Source organism: Larimichthys crocea, chromosome XV (assembly GCF_000972845.2).
Source record: "Larimichthys crocea isolate SSNF chromosome XV, L_crocea_2.0, whole genome shotgun sequence".
Classification (NCBI taxonomy): domain Eukaryota; kingdom Metazoa; phylum Chordata; class Actinopteri; family Sciaenidae; genus Larimichthys; species Larimichthys crocea.
In genome coordinates, this window is record NC_040025.1 from 14714008 (window position 1) to 14730315 (window position 16308).

Here is a 16308-nt window from a genome sequence, read left to right on the forward strand (position 1 = left end):
ATGACTTTGCACACCGATAGTTGATTTCATAGATGTTTGACCATATGAAATAATGCTGATTGTTAATCTGGATGCAAACTTAATTAAGAAGTCTATGTGGGAGGTGGTTACAGCAAAATTAGATAAATATCCAAACAGGATTTCAATTTACAGCTTCTAAATATAATCAAACCAGATTAAAAATAAATCAGTTGAGTTATAATATTCATCAGACTTATGATGATAACTATGCAGTCTGACTTATTACAATATCAGCAGATTATCTATAATATTTTAGTCTGCTGTAAGTGTATTTTTTTCAGTGTGAAAATGTTAAGGACATGGTTAAAATGAGTTTTTCTTAGTTTTCCTCTGGGAAAGTTTCACAGATTCAGATTTCTCCACTCTGCTCCTCTTTTGTGTGTGTTGTCATTACTGCTGAAGATAGTCTTGTGTGAAAGCACCATGCAGAATGACTCTGGGAAAGAGCATGAAACTGTGGGACTGAATCCCACAGCAGTAAACAATACAGTAAGAATGTGTCAAGAAATTGTGATACAAGCAGACATGGTGTTTTCACAATTGTTGTGGTCAGTATTGTGGCTAAAATAAATGTCATATCTGAAACCCCCTGAGGTGTCTGCACATAGATGCATAGTCACATACTAAAGCTAATACTATCTTGGTGCCGCTGTCAGATGTGTAGATGTGATGTAGAATATGGTTTCTTTTAACTGGATAGATAAGAAGTCAGGTCAAAGGTTAAGGCCCATAAGTGGGGTATCCTAGGAAAGGAATTTCTCTTATCTATCTGTCCTTCTGACTCGAGTTATTTTATTGCATGTCTTGGGGCAAGTTATTTTGATTGTATGTTTTGGGAGCATAACCTACTGTATATAAGGGCTTTTCCTGCATAGATCAGGAGAGTCTTATCAATCGGCCGGGGACTCTTCAAGTAATGTTTTACTTGCTACGATGCTGAACTTATTGTAATAAATTTGTTATACAACTAAGACAGTGTCGGCGGAGTTTCTCTTCAAACATCTTCAACTGCATCACCACTGAATATACGACACCCCCCAAAAAATAAATTAAACATTTTGTACATTTTGTTATTTTCATCAGTGAAAAAACCCCAACTGACCAAATAACTACGGACTTTACTGTCCTTGATATCAGGTGACAAGTTCATATTAAAATCAATGAATTAATAAGTATGGATACAAACTGATGAATTTGCAACTTCAGGCCAGTATTAGTGGATATAGATTTAGGGCATTTTAAGGACTTAATGATAATGATTTCCAACCTCCTAAGATACCTTAAATGTTCAAGGGATCAATTTTTGTTTTACATTGAACGTAATGTGAGCTTGCTGTACGTGTTTGTACTATAAATAGCAAATTATAAAGTGTGGACTCAAAATTTCTCTACACAAAGTGATATTTCTTCTTTATTTCTCACACAGCATCCAACCCAGGGGCATCAGTTGTTCTCTGGCTTTATGCAGCAGGCTAAAAATGTCTTTATTCACATGCAGCAGTAGCTTGTCAGGTTACAGAACAGAGACAGGACAGAATACTTATGGCTAGAGTAGTTCCACATAGGCCTACCAACATAAACAGGTTAACCCTCCAATAACCCTGAAGCAGAAAGCATAACAGAAAAACTGTGCAAAACAATGCATTAACACTACTATTGTTTGTAGCACTATATAAACACACTGCCTTCATTGTGTCAAAGCAAAGCAGGTGTGTGTTTTCTCTAACCGGGGCAAATCCCCATTATCTCAGTGTCCCCTCAAGGAATACTGTATTAAAGTATCATACAGACAGCATAATATTAGTAAAGGCACAGACTAGACTCCTTACACAGGCAGGCTGGTGGTTCAAATACCTCAGATCAATAAGAAAAATGTTTAGCACTGATGAGGGGAATTTTATCAATCAATGATATATACAAACATGTTTTTGAGCTGGTTAACTTGAATAATAGGTTATACTTTTTGTGCAATTCATTTTGTGTCTGTAAATGGTGGAAAATAGCCCCAAATCTGTGACTAGTTGTTTATTAATACAGTATAATTTAATCACAGAATTTAGGGCCAGATGGTTGTGGACTAGTGAAACAGAGACAATGTGATGTATCTCCCAAATCAGCACACACAGAAAGTCATACAGAGTACCTTCTTAGATATATATAAAAAAAAATCTATAATGCATTGCTTTTCTATTTTTCTATTTTGTAATTGTGAAAATATTAATAAAACAAAAATGACTTCTATCACAATAAGCACTATGTGTACAAAATATGGAATGAAATGCTTCACAAGGATTCAGTACGAATTTCTCATCGATTTCGGCTGGGGAAAAACATTCTTCTCAGACAGTCTCCTCTGTTACATCCATTTCTGATGGCAAAACTTTCCAAACCTTAAATTCAAAACTGTGAAAAAGTTAGGTGAAGTACTGCAAGAGCTTTGCTTTCCACTCCAATTTCAAGTTATGTGATTGTATTATTCACTCCCTTTTTTATTTCATCAATTCCCATCTTCTCCATCACTCATCCTCTCCAAAACCAATAATATTAATATTAATAATAATAATATCAAATATGAACTCCTTTCCCTCCATCTCTCAGTTTTTTTTTTTTTCATTATTTAAATTATCTGCTCCTCCTCCATCCCTCACTCTCTTCCACCTCTCAGTATCCCCTGTCTTTACTTTTTGTAGTTGCCAAACTGAATGGCCAGCCGGTCACTGACACAGCGGAACGTGGCAGGCTGCACCTCCCAGTAGTTGACAGGGTTCGCAAACAGGCTGATGCCGTTATAGAATGTCCTCTTCATACCAAATCCACGAGGGCAGAAGTCATCCACGCTCACCTGGCTGATATGGTTGGAATGGAGGTACACCACCTAGAAAGCAGGAACGGTGCCATAAAGGGTGAATGGAGGATTTTGTGAAACATTCAGTCTGAGATGGCAAATGGGGTACGTGTTAGACTCACCTGTAGGTATTTCATGTCTGGGAGGCCTTGGGGAACACGAGTGAGGCGGTTGTTGTCCAGATGTAGCTCTCTCAGTCTAGGTAGGAAGGCCAGGCTGCCATTCTCAATGTTACGGATATGGTTATAGCCAAGACCCAACCTGGAAAAAGTGAGATAAATGGAGAAATTAGGACACTGCATGGTACATTTAGCTTAACTGTTTTGCTACCGTGAGCTGAAATAACTACAAATTCCATGATAAATATCATTGTAAGAGAGTCTCAAAAGAGCCTGGCAATACTCTGCGACCATAAATAGCCACATTAGAGATTAGAACTGTGTAGAAAGGAGGTGCAAAAATAAAGGACCAGAGTATAGAAGTACAGCTGTGATTATTCTGTCAAGTCAAAATGTCTGCTCACAAACCAACCTAAGTCATCTGTTGGAAAGTTTCCACCCTACGTTGGATAATGAGGAGAGACTGCTATTTTTACTGGAGTGACAGAGCCTACACAAGCATAAACTAGCAGTTATCCTGCTTCTTTAGTAGCATGTCTTGTAGTTCATATTATTACCCTTGAGGGGCACTGCTCACTGGGGGTGTATTTAGTTTTGTTTGTTTTTTAAACTAGAGGATAACTGTTAACAGATATGCCAGCAAATCCCTCAGGATGCAAGGAACTGGTTATGGTTAATAATGTGTATGATTTTGTGGTGTGAAAGATACCTGTACAGGTTTTTGTAGCGCTTCAGGTCCTCCAGTTCCACAGCCTGGATCTCGTTGTGGTCCAGATGAAGCTCATGGAGACTCTCTGGGAGATCTAAAAGGCAGAAAACATACTTGGCAGTAAATAATTCTGATTGTATTTATCTATGAAAGTGAATAAGAATATTTCCCAAAATGCTGAACTATGTCTTCACAGATAGCATCAAACTGTGTGAAGTCTCCATTATAAATATGTTAGCTACACAGATGAGTTATTACCTTTTGGCACTCCAGTCAGTTTGGCCTCTGATATACGCAGATAATTCAGTTTCAGTCCCTTGAATGCTCCAGGCTCAAAACCACTGTTATGGATAGGGTTAGCTCCCATTTCTGCAAGAAGAAAGGGATATTTGTGACATGAAATAAAATACGGTTAATCTTCAATATTCAGTTCCAGTATTATACAGTAGCAAAGGCAGTGGTGAGCACCACCAAATATAGCCTAAAGTTATTAAAGTCATCAGCATTTCTGACCTATGCAGTTCATGCTGCCCAGTCCTGAAAAGGCTCCAGCTGCCACCTTCTTGATGCGGTTCTCGTGGATTCTGATCTCAACCAGAGAGGCAGGCAAGTTCTTGGGGATAGTGGTCAACAGATTCTTGGAGAAGTAGAGCTTCTGCATGTGCTTAAGAGGCACAAATGTTTTTGGGTGGACTTTGGAAATAAGGTTATTCCTCAGAGACAGGCCCTAAAAAAACAGCAATTATAGAGAGGCAAAATTCAACACCCACTTTATTTGATTTGTGTGAAAGCATCAGTAGCACCCAGACAGTCTGAAAATAAAAAGACAGAAGGCTAAAATAATACAGAGAATGCACCAGAGCTTGTGTTTGCATCCCGTCTCTTTTAAATGTGTGAATTAAAACAGATCCAGCAACAGTTCACAGCAGTCCATCATGCAGCAGACTGTCCCTCCACCTGCGCTGGCTGAAAGATGGAGACAGATGTAGGCTGAGGTAAACAGACCTTAATAAAGATGTTATTGTATAATGTCATGTCTGGAGTTTCCTACACTGCCAGACTTAATATTGCTCTTGGTCAGCACTCTTGAATATGGGTCAGGAGTGAGCAAAGCTTTTCTGCTAAGAGAGGCGAAGATGTGAGCTTGAATACTCCCACTTGGCTTCAGGCTCAAACTTAATACAATTAAAGCTCTCAGAGCGCAGGGCGGTGGAGGGAGAAAAAGAAAGGAAATAAACCTCTAAATCCCAGAGGAAATGGAGGGTCATAATGATATTTCACACTACTGAAGCCAATACAAGCTGAGCTGAGTCTGTTAGACATCCTTAAGAGGTGCTGATCTAATGCTGAAAGGTACATTATGGATGTGACCAACTGCATGTGTCTCTTACGTATAGGTTTGTGAGGCCTTGGAAGTCATTCTCCTTCAGCTCAGTGATACGGTTGTTCTGCAGGTCCAGGAACTTGGTGTCCCGAGGAATATTCTTTGGCACCTCAGTCAGACCTAAGGGACAAGACCAATGAAAACACAGAGGGGAATTACACTCCATTTAATGCTTCCATGGATGACTGTGAACCAACACCCTAAAAACCAGTTTGTTTTCAATGGGCAAGCTCTTAGGATATCTTAGTCAGACATAGACCTTGGAAAATAAATGGTCACTGTGTGTTTTAAAACCTCCATCAGGCCTAAAAATTCACCCAATCACACTCCCACACACTCTCAAATGAGCACTTTGAGACTCCTGGTCTATTATTTTGATGAGAGGTGGACATAGACACAACCATGGAGGTCAGAGACATCAAAGCAGTACATAACTAACATTACTGGTTTGTCACTGACAAAGACATGCACACATACACAAACGCAAATTCCCCTCATGCCAGATGGGGACACCAGATGTTTCCCATATGGTTTCCATTTGACAGAAGTCGCAAAGGATGTGACTTAAATACCATGAGCGACATCACAAATAAAATAAAAGGGAGACAGGCACAACCCTGACACATACAAACAAGAGCAATACAAGCTGTGTGTGTGTTAATGTGTGAGTGGTGAAGCTGTCATTCAATTCGGGGACATAAATGTTTTAATTTTGGCTTGTTTGTGACAGAAACACCTGCCAAGAAGAAGTGAACATGTGCAGTTTGCACCATCAGTGACACAAATAAACACCAAAAGCTGTTATGTTTAGTGTTGCCTAAGTATAGTTTGCCAAGCAATAAATCCATAAGTGCTAAGAATGGGTTACAACAAGTGGAACAGCGTTAAGAAATACACCTGCATTATTCCACTCAGTGATCTCTCTGGAAACATGACTCAGCACACGCACAAACACAGAAACCAGAGATCATTAACAAGACCACATCACAAAGCCACGTGGACAAGTGTATCAGATGTGGTCAGTGGCGCAGACAGCCTACGGTAAGCGAATCCCATCCATGGCCGACCTCATCTGGACCACGACCATGATGCAACCAGACTCGCTGGTGAGCGTGCCAGCTGTCCCACTGGGATCCAGTTTGCCACCAACCACATCTGACCCACAGGACTTTACCCAGAGCTGTCCATCTAGAGTTAAGTTTAGATATATGGCTTTGGCTGTACTGTGCCACACCCTCCATGTCACCACACAGGATCAAACCCTCGGCAGCTCCCTCTGACATTCTGCTCAAACCACGTCCTGGCAGTGCTGAGAGATCTGGAACTTTATGGTGTAGACTCATCCAAGAAGTAAAACTTTTTTCCTTCAGGGAGCAAAGATAAATTCATTAAAGTTGTGTATGAAAGATCAAGTTTAAATTATAAAGCAAACATGATCTCTATGATTTACTTTGTAAAGTTATTACAGCTGCTGTCAAGAGCTCTCAAAGTGCAGAATGTTACCAGGTGGATTCATGTGGTAGGAACTATTTACCTTCCAGTCAAAACCTGCAGCTTTGGACATGCATCCTGCAAGCTGAAAGCTTCAAATTTGTATGCCTGCATTGAACCTAACAGACATGATCACCAACACCGTGATTAACTGAATTTCACCCTTAACCCTCTAAACCCCAAACCACAGCGCTTCACCCATATCTGCCACAGATCTCAATGCCTTTACCACAAACTGACAAAACTAGCACCCTCTTAACCCCAGTGCCCCTCAACACAAATACCCAGCATCACGCTGGGATGCACACTGGGAGAGGAGACAGACGCCACCGCCAAACTACATCTGCTCTAAATAAGCACTTGACATCTCGGAAATTATACGCTTCCACATTTACCCACTGCAGAAAGACCTGGGACAGTAAGTATATAGAACTTGTAAAATGATGATTCGACAAAACCATTATGTCTAAACACAGACGGCTTATTAGAGTTATATAGCTAGTATAATGCGAGGAATCTTTATATCCACAAATAAGAATTTTCTTTGGTCCTGTAAGAATAGACAGAGGAAGGACAGCGTGTCCTTATAATATCCACAGGAAATTGTAGTGTGTGCTTATTTGGAAACATGGCTAAAAGTAAGTCTGACTATAAGAGCGTCATGGAAATCATATTTTGCTTTGTTGATGTGTCGAGAAATAGCTGACTATTTTTGTATCCTCATCTGTGTGTGTAAGTTTTTCAAGTGGAGCTAAGTGAATATTCATACATATCCTTTTGATACAACTGTACACATAAACAGAATTATTATCTCTCTATCATCCTTTCCTTTTAATCCTCCATCTTTAAATCCCTTTAAACTAACGCATCCTTCCCTCCACCCCCCTTCCCCTCCTGTTTTGGCTTTCCATTAAACATCCTGCCCACGTCCCAACAACAACATGAAACGGCTCCTTAAGAACACTGAGAAAATTCGAAACTTTTCATCTGCTCCCATCAAAGTGTCTGCTAACTTTCTCTTCTTCTAACTCCCTCTCTCCCTCCCTTTAAGTTCCCTTTTATTTTCTCTTCCTCCGTCTCTTCTCTTGATTTAGTCTTTTCTCCTCTTTTGCACAGACCATCACTGTCTTCCTTTCCCACCCAGTATCTTCACACAAGTCTGGAACACAAAATCCCTCAAAGACATGCCTTTCCTTGTCAAAATATACCAGCATATCCCAGAGGAAGAAATTCCCCTCTTAGATAACACGCCAAAGGGGGGGGGCTTTATTCTCTGGAGCTATATGAAAGTCATGCATGGCTCGGGGGGTCATGCTCACTCTGTCATTCAACTTATTTGTTTTCCTGTCTGAACCTCTTGACGCACACACAAATGATGACAAAGCAACACAGACATGCATTTTGTCTCTTCCTCTCTGTTGTTTCACACACTCTCACTGACCGAGGTCAGAACACTGGACGACCCTGAGATGACACTGGCAGCCAAAGGGACACATGGGTATGTCAGGGGGAGGGACCCCCACGTCTGCAGAGCCTTCTTCCTCATCCCTCATCATCGCCAGTATCCCGCCGGTGTCCATACTGTCCATGGCAAAATCCCAGAAGCCTTTCTGCTCAAAGGGCAGGGCTGAGGAGGGGGAGAACAGCCGGACCACACATAGCAACAGCAGGAGGGAGCAATGTGACAGCATCTTTATCTTAACTTGATACCTGAGGAAACACAAGAAGAAAGGAGCACAGTGTCAGTTTTATTGTACATGAGCGTATAAACTCATTTTATTCGTTACAACAAACTAGAACTAATAAATCCAACATTCAAAAGATGTTTCTTTTCTTTTTCAAAGTGGATGAATTCAGATTTGGTCCACTGCATTTATATCAGTGAAAGTAGACAGGAGTATGGACATGGCATAACCCTCCAAAGCAAGTCACTGCCCTCGGGCCCCAGACCCCCAGGTGCCCCATAAGAACCAGATTCACTGTGTTCATTCATATTTGGACATTTGATTTACTGCAAATTTCTTTCTTATGTTTAGAATGCAGCGCTAAACTACAATGTAAACTCAGCCAGGTCCTGCATTATTACTTATTCTTACATTTTTATAGAAGAATCCAGTGTTGAAACCTGGTTTTCAGATCATATTGTGCTTATGTGGTGCATATTCCTGAATTAAGTTGTGTTGAATCCAAATTTCCACATACTGACAGATACACAGAAAAACTTGGGGCCAGGTAATATTATTTCAGCATAGACGTACTGGTTGGCTTCAGGGCACATAATGATGCTGCTATGTATAGCCTGCTGTGTGCACTGTACTTAATGGGGCCTGTGGGTGACAGAGTTCAGACACAATGCGCAGAGACTGGTGGTGTATGTGTGTGTATGCGTACACTGTGGGGGACGTCAACAACAGGGGCCCTGCAAGCAAACCTTTGCCTAAAGTTAATCCAGCCATGTGCCTGAGGGCTTTAAATTCATAGCTAAAGGTAATGTGAGTGATAAATGGACTTTGAAATATTATGAAATGGTCTGCTTATCCTTAATTACAAAGCTCTACTGTTTATACCACACCTCACAGGCAGACCAGGAGCTGGAGACTGGTGAGGAGGAATGGACTCATTCCCCCTGGGAAACTCGCCAGGAATCGACTCTGGGAATGAAAGTCACTTAAACCACACTGACAAAATGTCACTGTCTGCTTCCTGCACACCGAATCCATTCCCAGGAGAGCAAGTCTCTTCTCATTGGCCAATCAGATAGTCTAGAGGACATCACCTCAGTGGAAAACTTTATTTCTGCAACCGAGCAGTCAAACAAAGCCACCATTCATTTAGCAAGGAAACTGGGTGTGCAAGTGTGTCCGTGTGCACGTACCGTGTGTTTTTGAGTGTGTACACATGTCATGAAACACATTACTCCATGATGTCATAGCTGTGCACGCACACACACACACACGCACACACACACACACACACACAGCTAATTGAGGTCACTAGACATGCAAGTGCGTGTGTCTGTGTTTGTTTCCTTCCTTCATGCTGTCTGCACTGACCTAACTAACACTTCAGCACAGCCGCCCCTCCCTCCCACCCGCCCTAAAATCTCCTGCCTAGAAAAACAAATTATTACCAGGCCAATTGATCCATGCAGCAAAAAAATTGTGACCCTTAACCTGAAGCTAATCCTATGAAGTGAAGCCCAGGCCTAAACTAGACCCTTGGGTGACCTAAAACCCTATAATCTCTAACCTTGTTGTGTTAATTCCTTCCCTGATCCCCAGCTTCGTAATCCTACAGCTGGAAAGTCTTGATGCCAATGGTTATAATGCAAATTGACTTTCCAAGGATGTTTAAGGATCCTGCAACTTGATCACATTTTCATTGGAAGCAAGAGGCAAATTTTGGCTGTCAGCATTAGCATAAGAGATGAATGAAAAATCTCTTAGGAAGGCAATGACTTAATAATAAAAAGAAGTAAAGGCTCAGCAAGAGACAACATACAAGAGCAAGAAAAGAAAGAGATGCCAAATATTGATTTCCACCAGATGTCTTGAGTTGAATTTTTGGACAGTTTGTTTTGGGAGTTTGTACTGTACTTAAAATGTGTCAGAACATTTAATATCTCCTAACCTGAAACTGCATTTTATCTCTGTCGCCTACTTGTCTAGTAAATGCAACATCATTCAAACTATTTCACCCAATGTCCTCGGATATTTTTAGTAGCAGTGACTGCCCACTTTAAACATTTCAAATAACTTTTGGTGGCTTAAAAGGCTTTAAAATGACTCCTTGTGAGGGAGGTTTCAAGGGATATTTAATGTTGGAGGAAATGCTTCTCATTCCACACTTGATGAAAGTATGTTCTCTAAGGTGATACTGATCTTTTAAAATACAAAAATAGGAGCTTAGCAAAAACAGAAAGAATATGGTCAGAGTGCATATGTCACAACATGTCAATCAACAGCACATCAACTCAACACTTACTGACTATTCATAACCTCAAATACAGTCAGATATTTTGGACTGCACAGTAGAAAACTATCAATTTTCAGTCTGTAAGAGCTGCTCACGCAATCCACAGAAACTGTGTGTTTGTGCTCTGTTCAAGGAAATAAAAGTATTAGCATTAAAATCAGTAAAACAAAGAGCTTGTGCATGATGTGGACCTGGCCAGGAAGCATGAAGAACTGGCTGCAGTCTGCTCCCTGCTATAAAAATAGCTGCCAAATTATACCATTTTGCAGAAAAGAAAAAACACCACTGGCCTTGGCTTGGTCAGAAGAATGCAGCCAAAAGGACATAGCAAGGGCATATATGGTCAGCATCACACAATGACACGCAACACACAAAAGAGCTGGGATATACACAGAAGACACCACCAGACTTATTTATATACCTACAATTTCTGCAACTTGTGCTTCGCAGCATTATGGGAGGTATAACAAGTATCGTAAATCTAAAAATGTGGCACCCATACTCTCATCTGTGGAGCCATCTTTCATTTGTCCAACCAATGATTTGTCAGCCACTTGTAGAAATGAGGTAGTGAATGGAGATTTGCAGACAGAGGTGTTGAGGATGATGACAGAGAGGGGAAAAAAGGAAGACAGGAACAGGAACAGTCTACCTTCATCCAAGAATGACACTATAAACACAACACGACGATAAGACTAAACTACATCCCACAATCAAGCAGCCTCTCTGGCTGTAATAACCATTCTTATCTGGCCCTGGTGTGTGTATGTATGAAATCCTCTTCTCTCCCTACAGTTAAGTTGCAAGCCATCAAACATCCGGTCTGAGACAAAAACAAACTGAAGGCTTCAATCTTAATTGTTATTGCCTCAACTCTGCTCACATCCAAAGGCCAAGAGTGGTTTAATGGATGGATGGATGGATGGATGGATGAGCAGCTATTCTCGTCTCGCACACTTGTCTCCGAGGTGCTGCGGGGTGTGAGAGGGGCCAGACGAGCGAATGGAAAAGAAAAAAATAGGAGGTGAATGACAATTACGAGGCAGACAGACAGAAAGAAAGAGTGGGAGTTGTGTGTTGGCAGTGGAGAGAAGGATGTGAGAGATGATCCTGTAAAAAGATACGGTGAAGTGTCTAAACAGCACTTGCATCACAGCAATTTGCAGTAGCAAGTTGCTGTAGCTGTTTTGGCCAAAAGTACTGACAGAAATCATAATACTTAAGCATCCCAAGTGCAAGCCAGGCTGTATCACTCAGCGCACTAATGCTCTTGAATCCCAGCAGCCAGGTTTAAAAAAATTGTACAAAAAAGCCCTCTGAGAAAAGTGGAGGCTATTACGGCAGCAGATTAATGCATGTGCTTCTAAAATGAGCTGCTCAATAATCACATTTGGGTGTAATGGTCAGGTATCCACATACTTTTGGCCATGCAGTGTAGCCCGTCCCACCTAAGACGCATTTAACCAAGTGGAGACTCCTCTTTCCTCTGCAGCAAAGATCATTTTCCTTCATCAAAAACAAAGAACAGAAGAAGCAGGAGGAAATTCCCCGTCTGTGCCAAAGGTGTGTCAGCTCATGCCTATCTCTCTCTCTCTAGCACACACACACATAACATGAACGTCTAAACCTCTCGAGGTGGTTGAAGCTGTCATGACAGGCACCAGAAAACAGACAGTTTATGAAGATGTGAATTCCAGTGGTTTAGTACTGGTTCACAATGTGAAAATAGGATTAAAGAAGGAGACAGAGCAACAGACATGAGACAGGGTTTAGGGATGTAGAGATGCTGACTGACAATAAAACACAGTGGTGAATGCACCATCTGGTGAACAATACACTCTACAAGTGTATTAGTTGTTTGAGTTTCCCACACCCAGTGTGTGAGATCAGCTTTACATTTCCTATATGCACAATCCATCAAGTTCAGGGTACTTGTCAGCCATCACATCCACCGCAATTACTTTGATGTAACTAGTTCCCACAGGGCAGCCTTTGCCCTTGTCAAGCTAAACAAACATATATTTAAGCTATATGCTTTCTGCCAAGAGTAATCATCTCAACACACACACATTGTGTTTGGTCTCCCATGACCGCAGTCAAGAGAAAGGCAATCACTGATACCTCCCACCCAGCCATATACACAACCCCCATTTTCTCTTGACTCATATGAAGTGCTGCCATCTTTTCTCTTCAGGGAAAGGTTTCATTGTTATAACTGTGAAATCATAAAATATTATATGCACACAACGCCTTTTATCAATACACACTTGCTTTTCTGGTGTCAAATGTTGAACCCTTTGGCAGCACCTCGGGCGGAGATGCCAGAATCCATTAAACCTTACAATAGTGAGCGTGCTGCTCCTGTGGGGCTGATGCTTTTTGTGTCTTTTTCAAGCATGTTTTGAAAGATTTGTCAAGTGTACAGTCTTGCCCCTTTATGGTTGGATTTGTACTTGGCATTAATTTTTATTTCCCTCCACTAGCTATGTGATGTATTGTCGATTGTTGATGCTGTCATTTGTATTCTGTCATTATGTGAACCCTTGCTGCATGACTAATTTCCCCCTGTGGGACAATAAAGATAACCTTGAATATTGATTAAGACATAAAATGCTGGCTCATTTTATCTTTGGATTCATATTTAGGAGTACCTCAGCTAGGCTCCTTATGATGTGCTGGCAGTTGTGTGAGCAGAGTTAAGGTGGGGCAGAGAGCTTACCAAAAGTGCCAGCTGGCGCCACAACGCTGGTGTATTGGCTGCCGCCACGTCAACACTCAGTGCCGATTAGCATCACGTGGTAGCTTGAAGTGATCACAGTGCTGACAAAGTACAACATATTTTACATGGCTTGGTATTGTGTTTCAGACAATAAAACTAATTTTGGCGGGCGTTGCTCCATGGGATAATCGTTTGTTTAAAGTAAGAGTATCAGATTTTTTTTCCAACCCATCATGTTTTTCTCAGCTGGATCCAAGCTGCAATAAACCCTGACACCTAAAAACAAAAAAAACACAAATGTAAAACTCACACAAATGTTTGCTTGTGGTATGTAAGCTGGTCCAAACGCATACACACATGTACACACACATAATGTAAACCATCTATTTTGGTTCAGAAATCTGAAGTCCACCTACAAAATGATCTGCTCATTTAGCTGACCTCCCTCATTACCTTATTTACCTGCCCTGTCTCCTTGCCTCCACATATGTCAACATACACGCACACACACAGATGGGTATATACACACACATACACGCAATCCAAATTCATGTAGGTTAGTCTTCAGACAGTAGAAGTGAGTGCTAGGCGGGTCCGGTAGGAGCATTCGGGTGGAGTTAACTGCCCCAGCGGCTGTAATTTGGTGACTGCTATCCCTAAAAAAAGGAACTGTTTGGCAGCTTCTCTGTTGCCGCCAAGCTTGGATGTGGTGGCAAGCTGCTCAACACTGCAGAGACGAGGCCTAACCAGAGAGGAACAGAGAACAGAGCAACACAGGATAACAAAAAAGGGCAGAATCAGTCAACAGCAGGAAGACAACTGACCTGAGGGTCCATGCCTGTGGGCAGATGAGCCTCATTCAAAGTATGTCAAGTATTCCAGCGTTTGTGCCAGTTATAAGTGGGCTATGAATAGAGACTGTAAACAATAGCTGCTTTTTCAAAAAACCAAAATGGTACAATCAGCAGATTTTACTGTCAAAACATGGAAAATGAAAAAGAGCTCCAGAGCTCAAAGTGAACTCTGACTTGAATTTAAAACTGTAAGACAGAGGGAACATTTAACCACTGATTTGGCATCAAACGGAACATGATCAATGATGAGTGTACAAAGAACTCAGCCCTCTGCAGGATGAATATGAAGCTACAGGGGAACTGTGAGTTTGAACTTAGATCAAATTGTGATATACGGCTCTAATACTGAGACAGACAGGTGGATGAACAGACAGATTGGCAGAGCAGACTCGCAGGTGCAGGGTAGTCAACCCACAGGGTGGCTAATAGGCAGGCAGGCGAGAAGGTGCGGTGAAAGAGACAGATTTAGAGCATCAGTTTGGCTGTCTGAGCATTGACTGCACAGTCAAATGCTGTCTTTGTGACTCAGGAAAATACACTGGCACAAATAGCTCATACATGGCAGTTAAGCTGGACATGAAGTCATCAGCACAAGACAGAATGGGGCCACAGATGGGGAGGGGGGGTTCCTACCATAAAGAAGTGTATGTTTGTTAGCATCATATTAAGTGGCAAAATAAAATAGGAGAGTCATAATAATCCTCCTGCCAATAATGTTTCTTGGGCCACAGTTCTTTCAACACATTTCAATCTGAACACTGTGTGTGTGGGGGAGTGTGGGTGAGCAGAGGCTGAATTTGAGGGTAGTGCAGGCCCGTGTACCAGAAGAGGTTGACTTGATTGACACGTTTCACTATAATTATTCTTTTTGTGAATGATGATGCAGAGATGGACGTAAAATGCCAGCTATAAATGCCCTGCGTTACATTTACAGTCTGAGGATGCATGCAACTGAGAATAAGGAGAGTGGAAAGAAAGATAATACTAGTTTATTATCGCCTCTATTAACGATAGCGCTAATTGAACAGTCCTTGCGCCATCTAGTGTCACCATGGAGTGAGAGTCGATGGAAAAGTTGGAGCATCAGATGCGCCATGCGCCAGAAGGTGCAACAGGTTGCATTAAGTAGCCCGTAAATATTTTTTAATATATTCATCTTGAGGCGAAAAACAATAAAAACAAATATAAATATGAAAGTTTATGTGGTGCGTAATGTTGACAAGTGACATGACAAGTTAAACTGAAAATGTAAAAGTTAGATCATATATCACATATATAAAGATGTAGAAGTCTTATGGACTTTTATAGCTACTTACATCTATAGTCTGTTGATATCACTATAATATGAGTTTATAGTTCATACACTTTAAAAGTTTACATACGTCACATAAACGTTGTAATTAAAAAAGTTGCCCCAGGCCAATCACGATACTAAATAGCACATATAATAAAATAACCCACTCCCCTACCTTATGGATAGAAATAAGATATTAATTCCAGTTTCCAAAAACAGTAGGCTGAAGGGCGTTTTGTCCCTCTGTGCGTCAGATTATCCTGGAGAGATGTTGTCCTATATTTTCATCACATTTAGGGATTATTGCAGTATTTCCCCGAGGTCCTCTCTGACGTCCAGCCGCAGCTCCTCCGCCACCGTGCCACTGCAAACCGTGTCAGGGCACCGTGTGTGCTCGTTTCAGTCCAAACCGAGGAAATGACTGGGAGACGGAGTGGGGGGGTCAAGCCCATAAAGTTAACAAGCCAGCCTCCTTTCTCCCCTTTTTGGATGGAGGAAGGCGGAGGAGAGGAAGGAGGAAGGAGGAGAGGCCTGAGTATAGTACTTCTGTGCTATTATAGTAGCTGGTACAGTAATATGAGCTGAATTATATAAAGTTAGTGGTACTCTTGTTATAATTCATAGTAGTGGCATCATGAAAATATCATATAAAACTTAAGAGGAAGGAATAAAACCTTTAGATGAGATTGTTGCAAGTACAAGTACAGAAGGAGACACTGTGTGTGCACTGTGTTTGAACTCTGTGCCCGAGGTCTGTAATTAATTGCTTTTGAAGACATTTTAGATAAAAGACATTGTAATTTCCGCACTGCCACTTAAGACACAAGCTAAAACATGGCATTGTCTTCAGACAGAGGTCACTTGCATCATACGGTAGCACTATAGGGACCTGCTTAT

The 16308-nt window shown here is 41.3% G+C and overlaps 1 protein-coding gene across 2 annotated transcripts; it reads right to left on the minus strand.

Moving 5' to 3' along the window:
• Positions 1–1415: 1415 nt before the first annotated feature.
• On the minus strand, positions 1416–15838 carry bgnb (biglycan b). 2 transcript variants are annotated; one of them, XM_010746833.3, is made up of 8 exons: positions 15587–15838; positions 8011–8279; positions 5086–5198; positions 4208–4421; positions 3953–4063; positions 3695–3788; positions 2989–3127; positions 1416–2896 (listed from the first exon to the last, which is right to left on the minus strand). In XM_010746833.3, the coding sequence occupies exons 2-8, from the start codon at positions 8258–8260 to the stop codon at positions 2699–2701; spliced, it is 1119 nt and encodes a 372-aa protein (XP_010745135.1). In that variant the 5' UTR covers positions 8261–8279; positions 15587–15838; the 3' UTR covers positions 1416–2698. The 2 variants fall into 2 exon arrangements, with proteins under 2 accessions (XP_010745135.1, XP_027144515.1); XM_027288714.1 differs by lacking the exon at positions 15587–15838 and adding an exon at positions 13264–13481 and having other exon boundaries at positions 2699–2896.
• Between the last annotated feature and the right edge of the window lie 470 nt (positions 15839–16308).

What these genes read in the sequence shown, in the direction of transcription:
- bgnb (XM_010746833.3), bottom strand. Translation starts at nt 8,260, where the DNA reads ATGCTGTCACATTGCTCCCTCCTGCTGTTGCTATGTGTGGTCCGGCTG. An exon ending in CGTCCAGTGTTCTGACCTCG is followed by an intron (nt 5,199 to 8,010) that starts GTCAGTGAGAGT and finishes CTTGTCCCTTAG; the next exon opens with GTCTGACTGAGGTGCCAAAG. An exon ending in CGCTACAAAAACCTGTACAG is followed by an intron (nt 3,128 to 3,694) that starts GTATCTTTCACA and finishes CACTTTTTCCAG; the next exon opens with GTTGGGTCTTGGCTATAACC.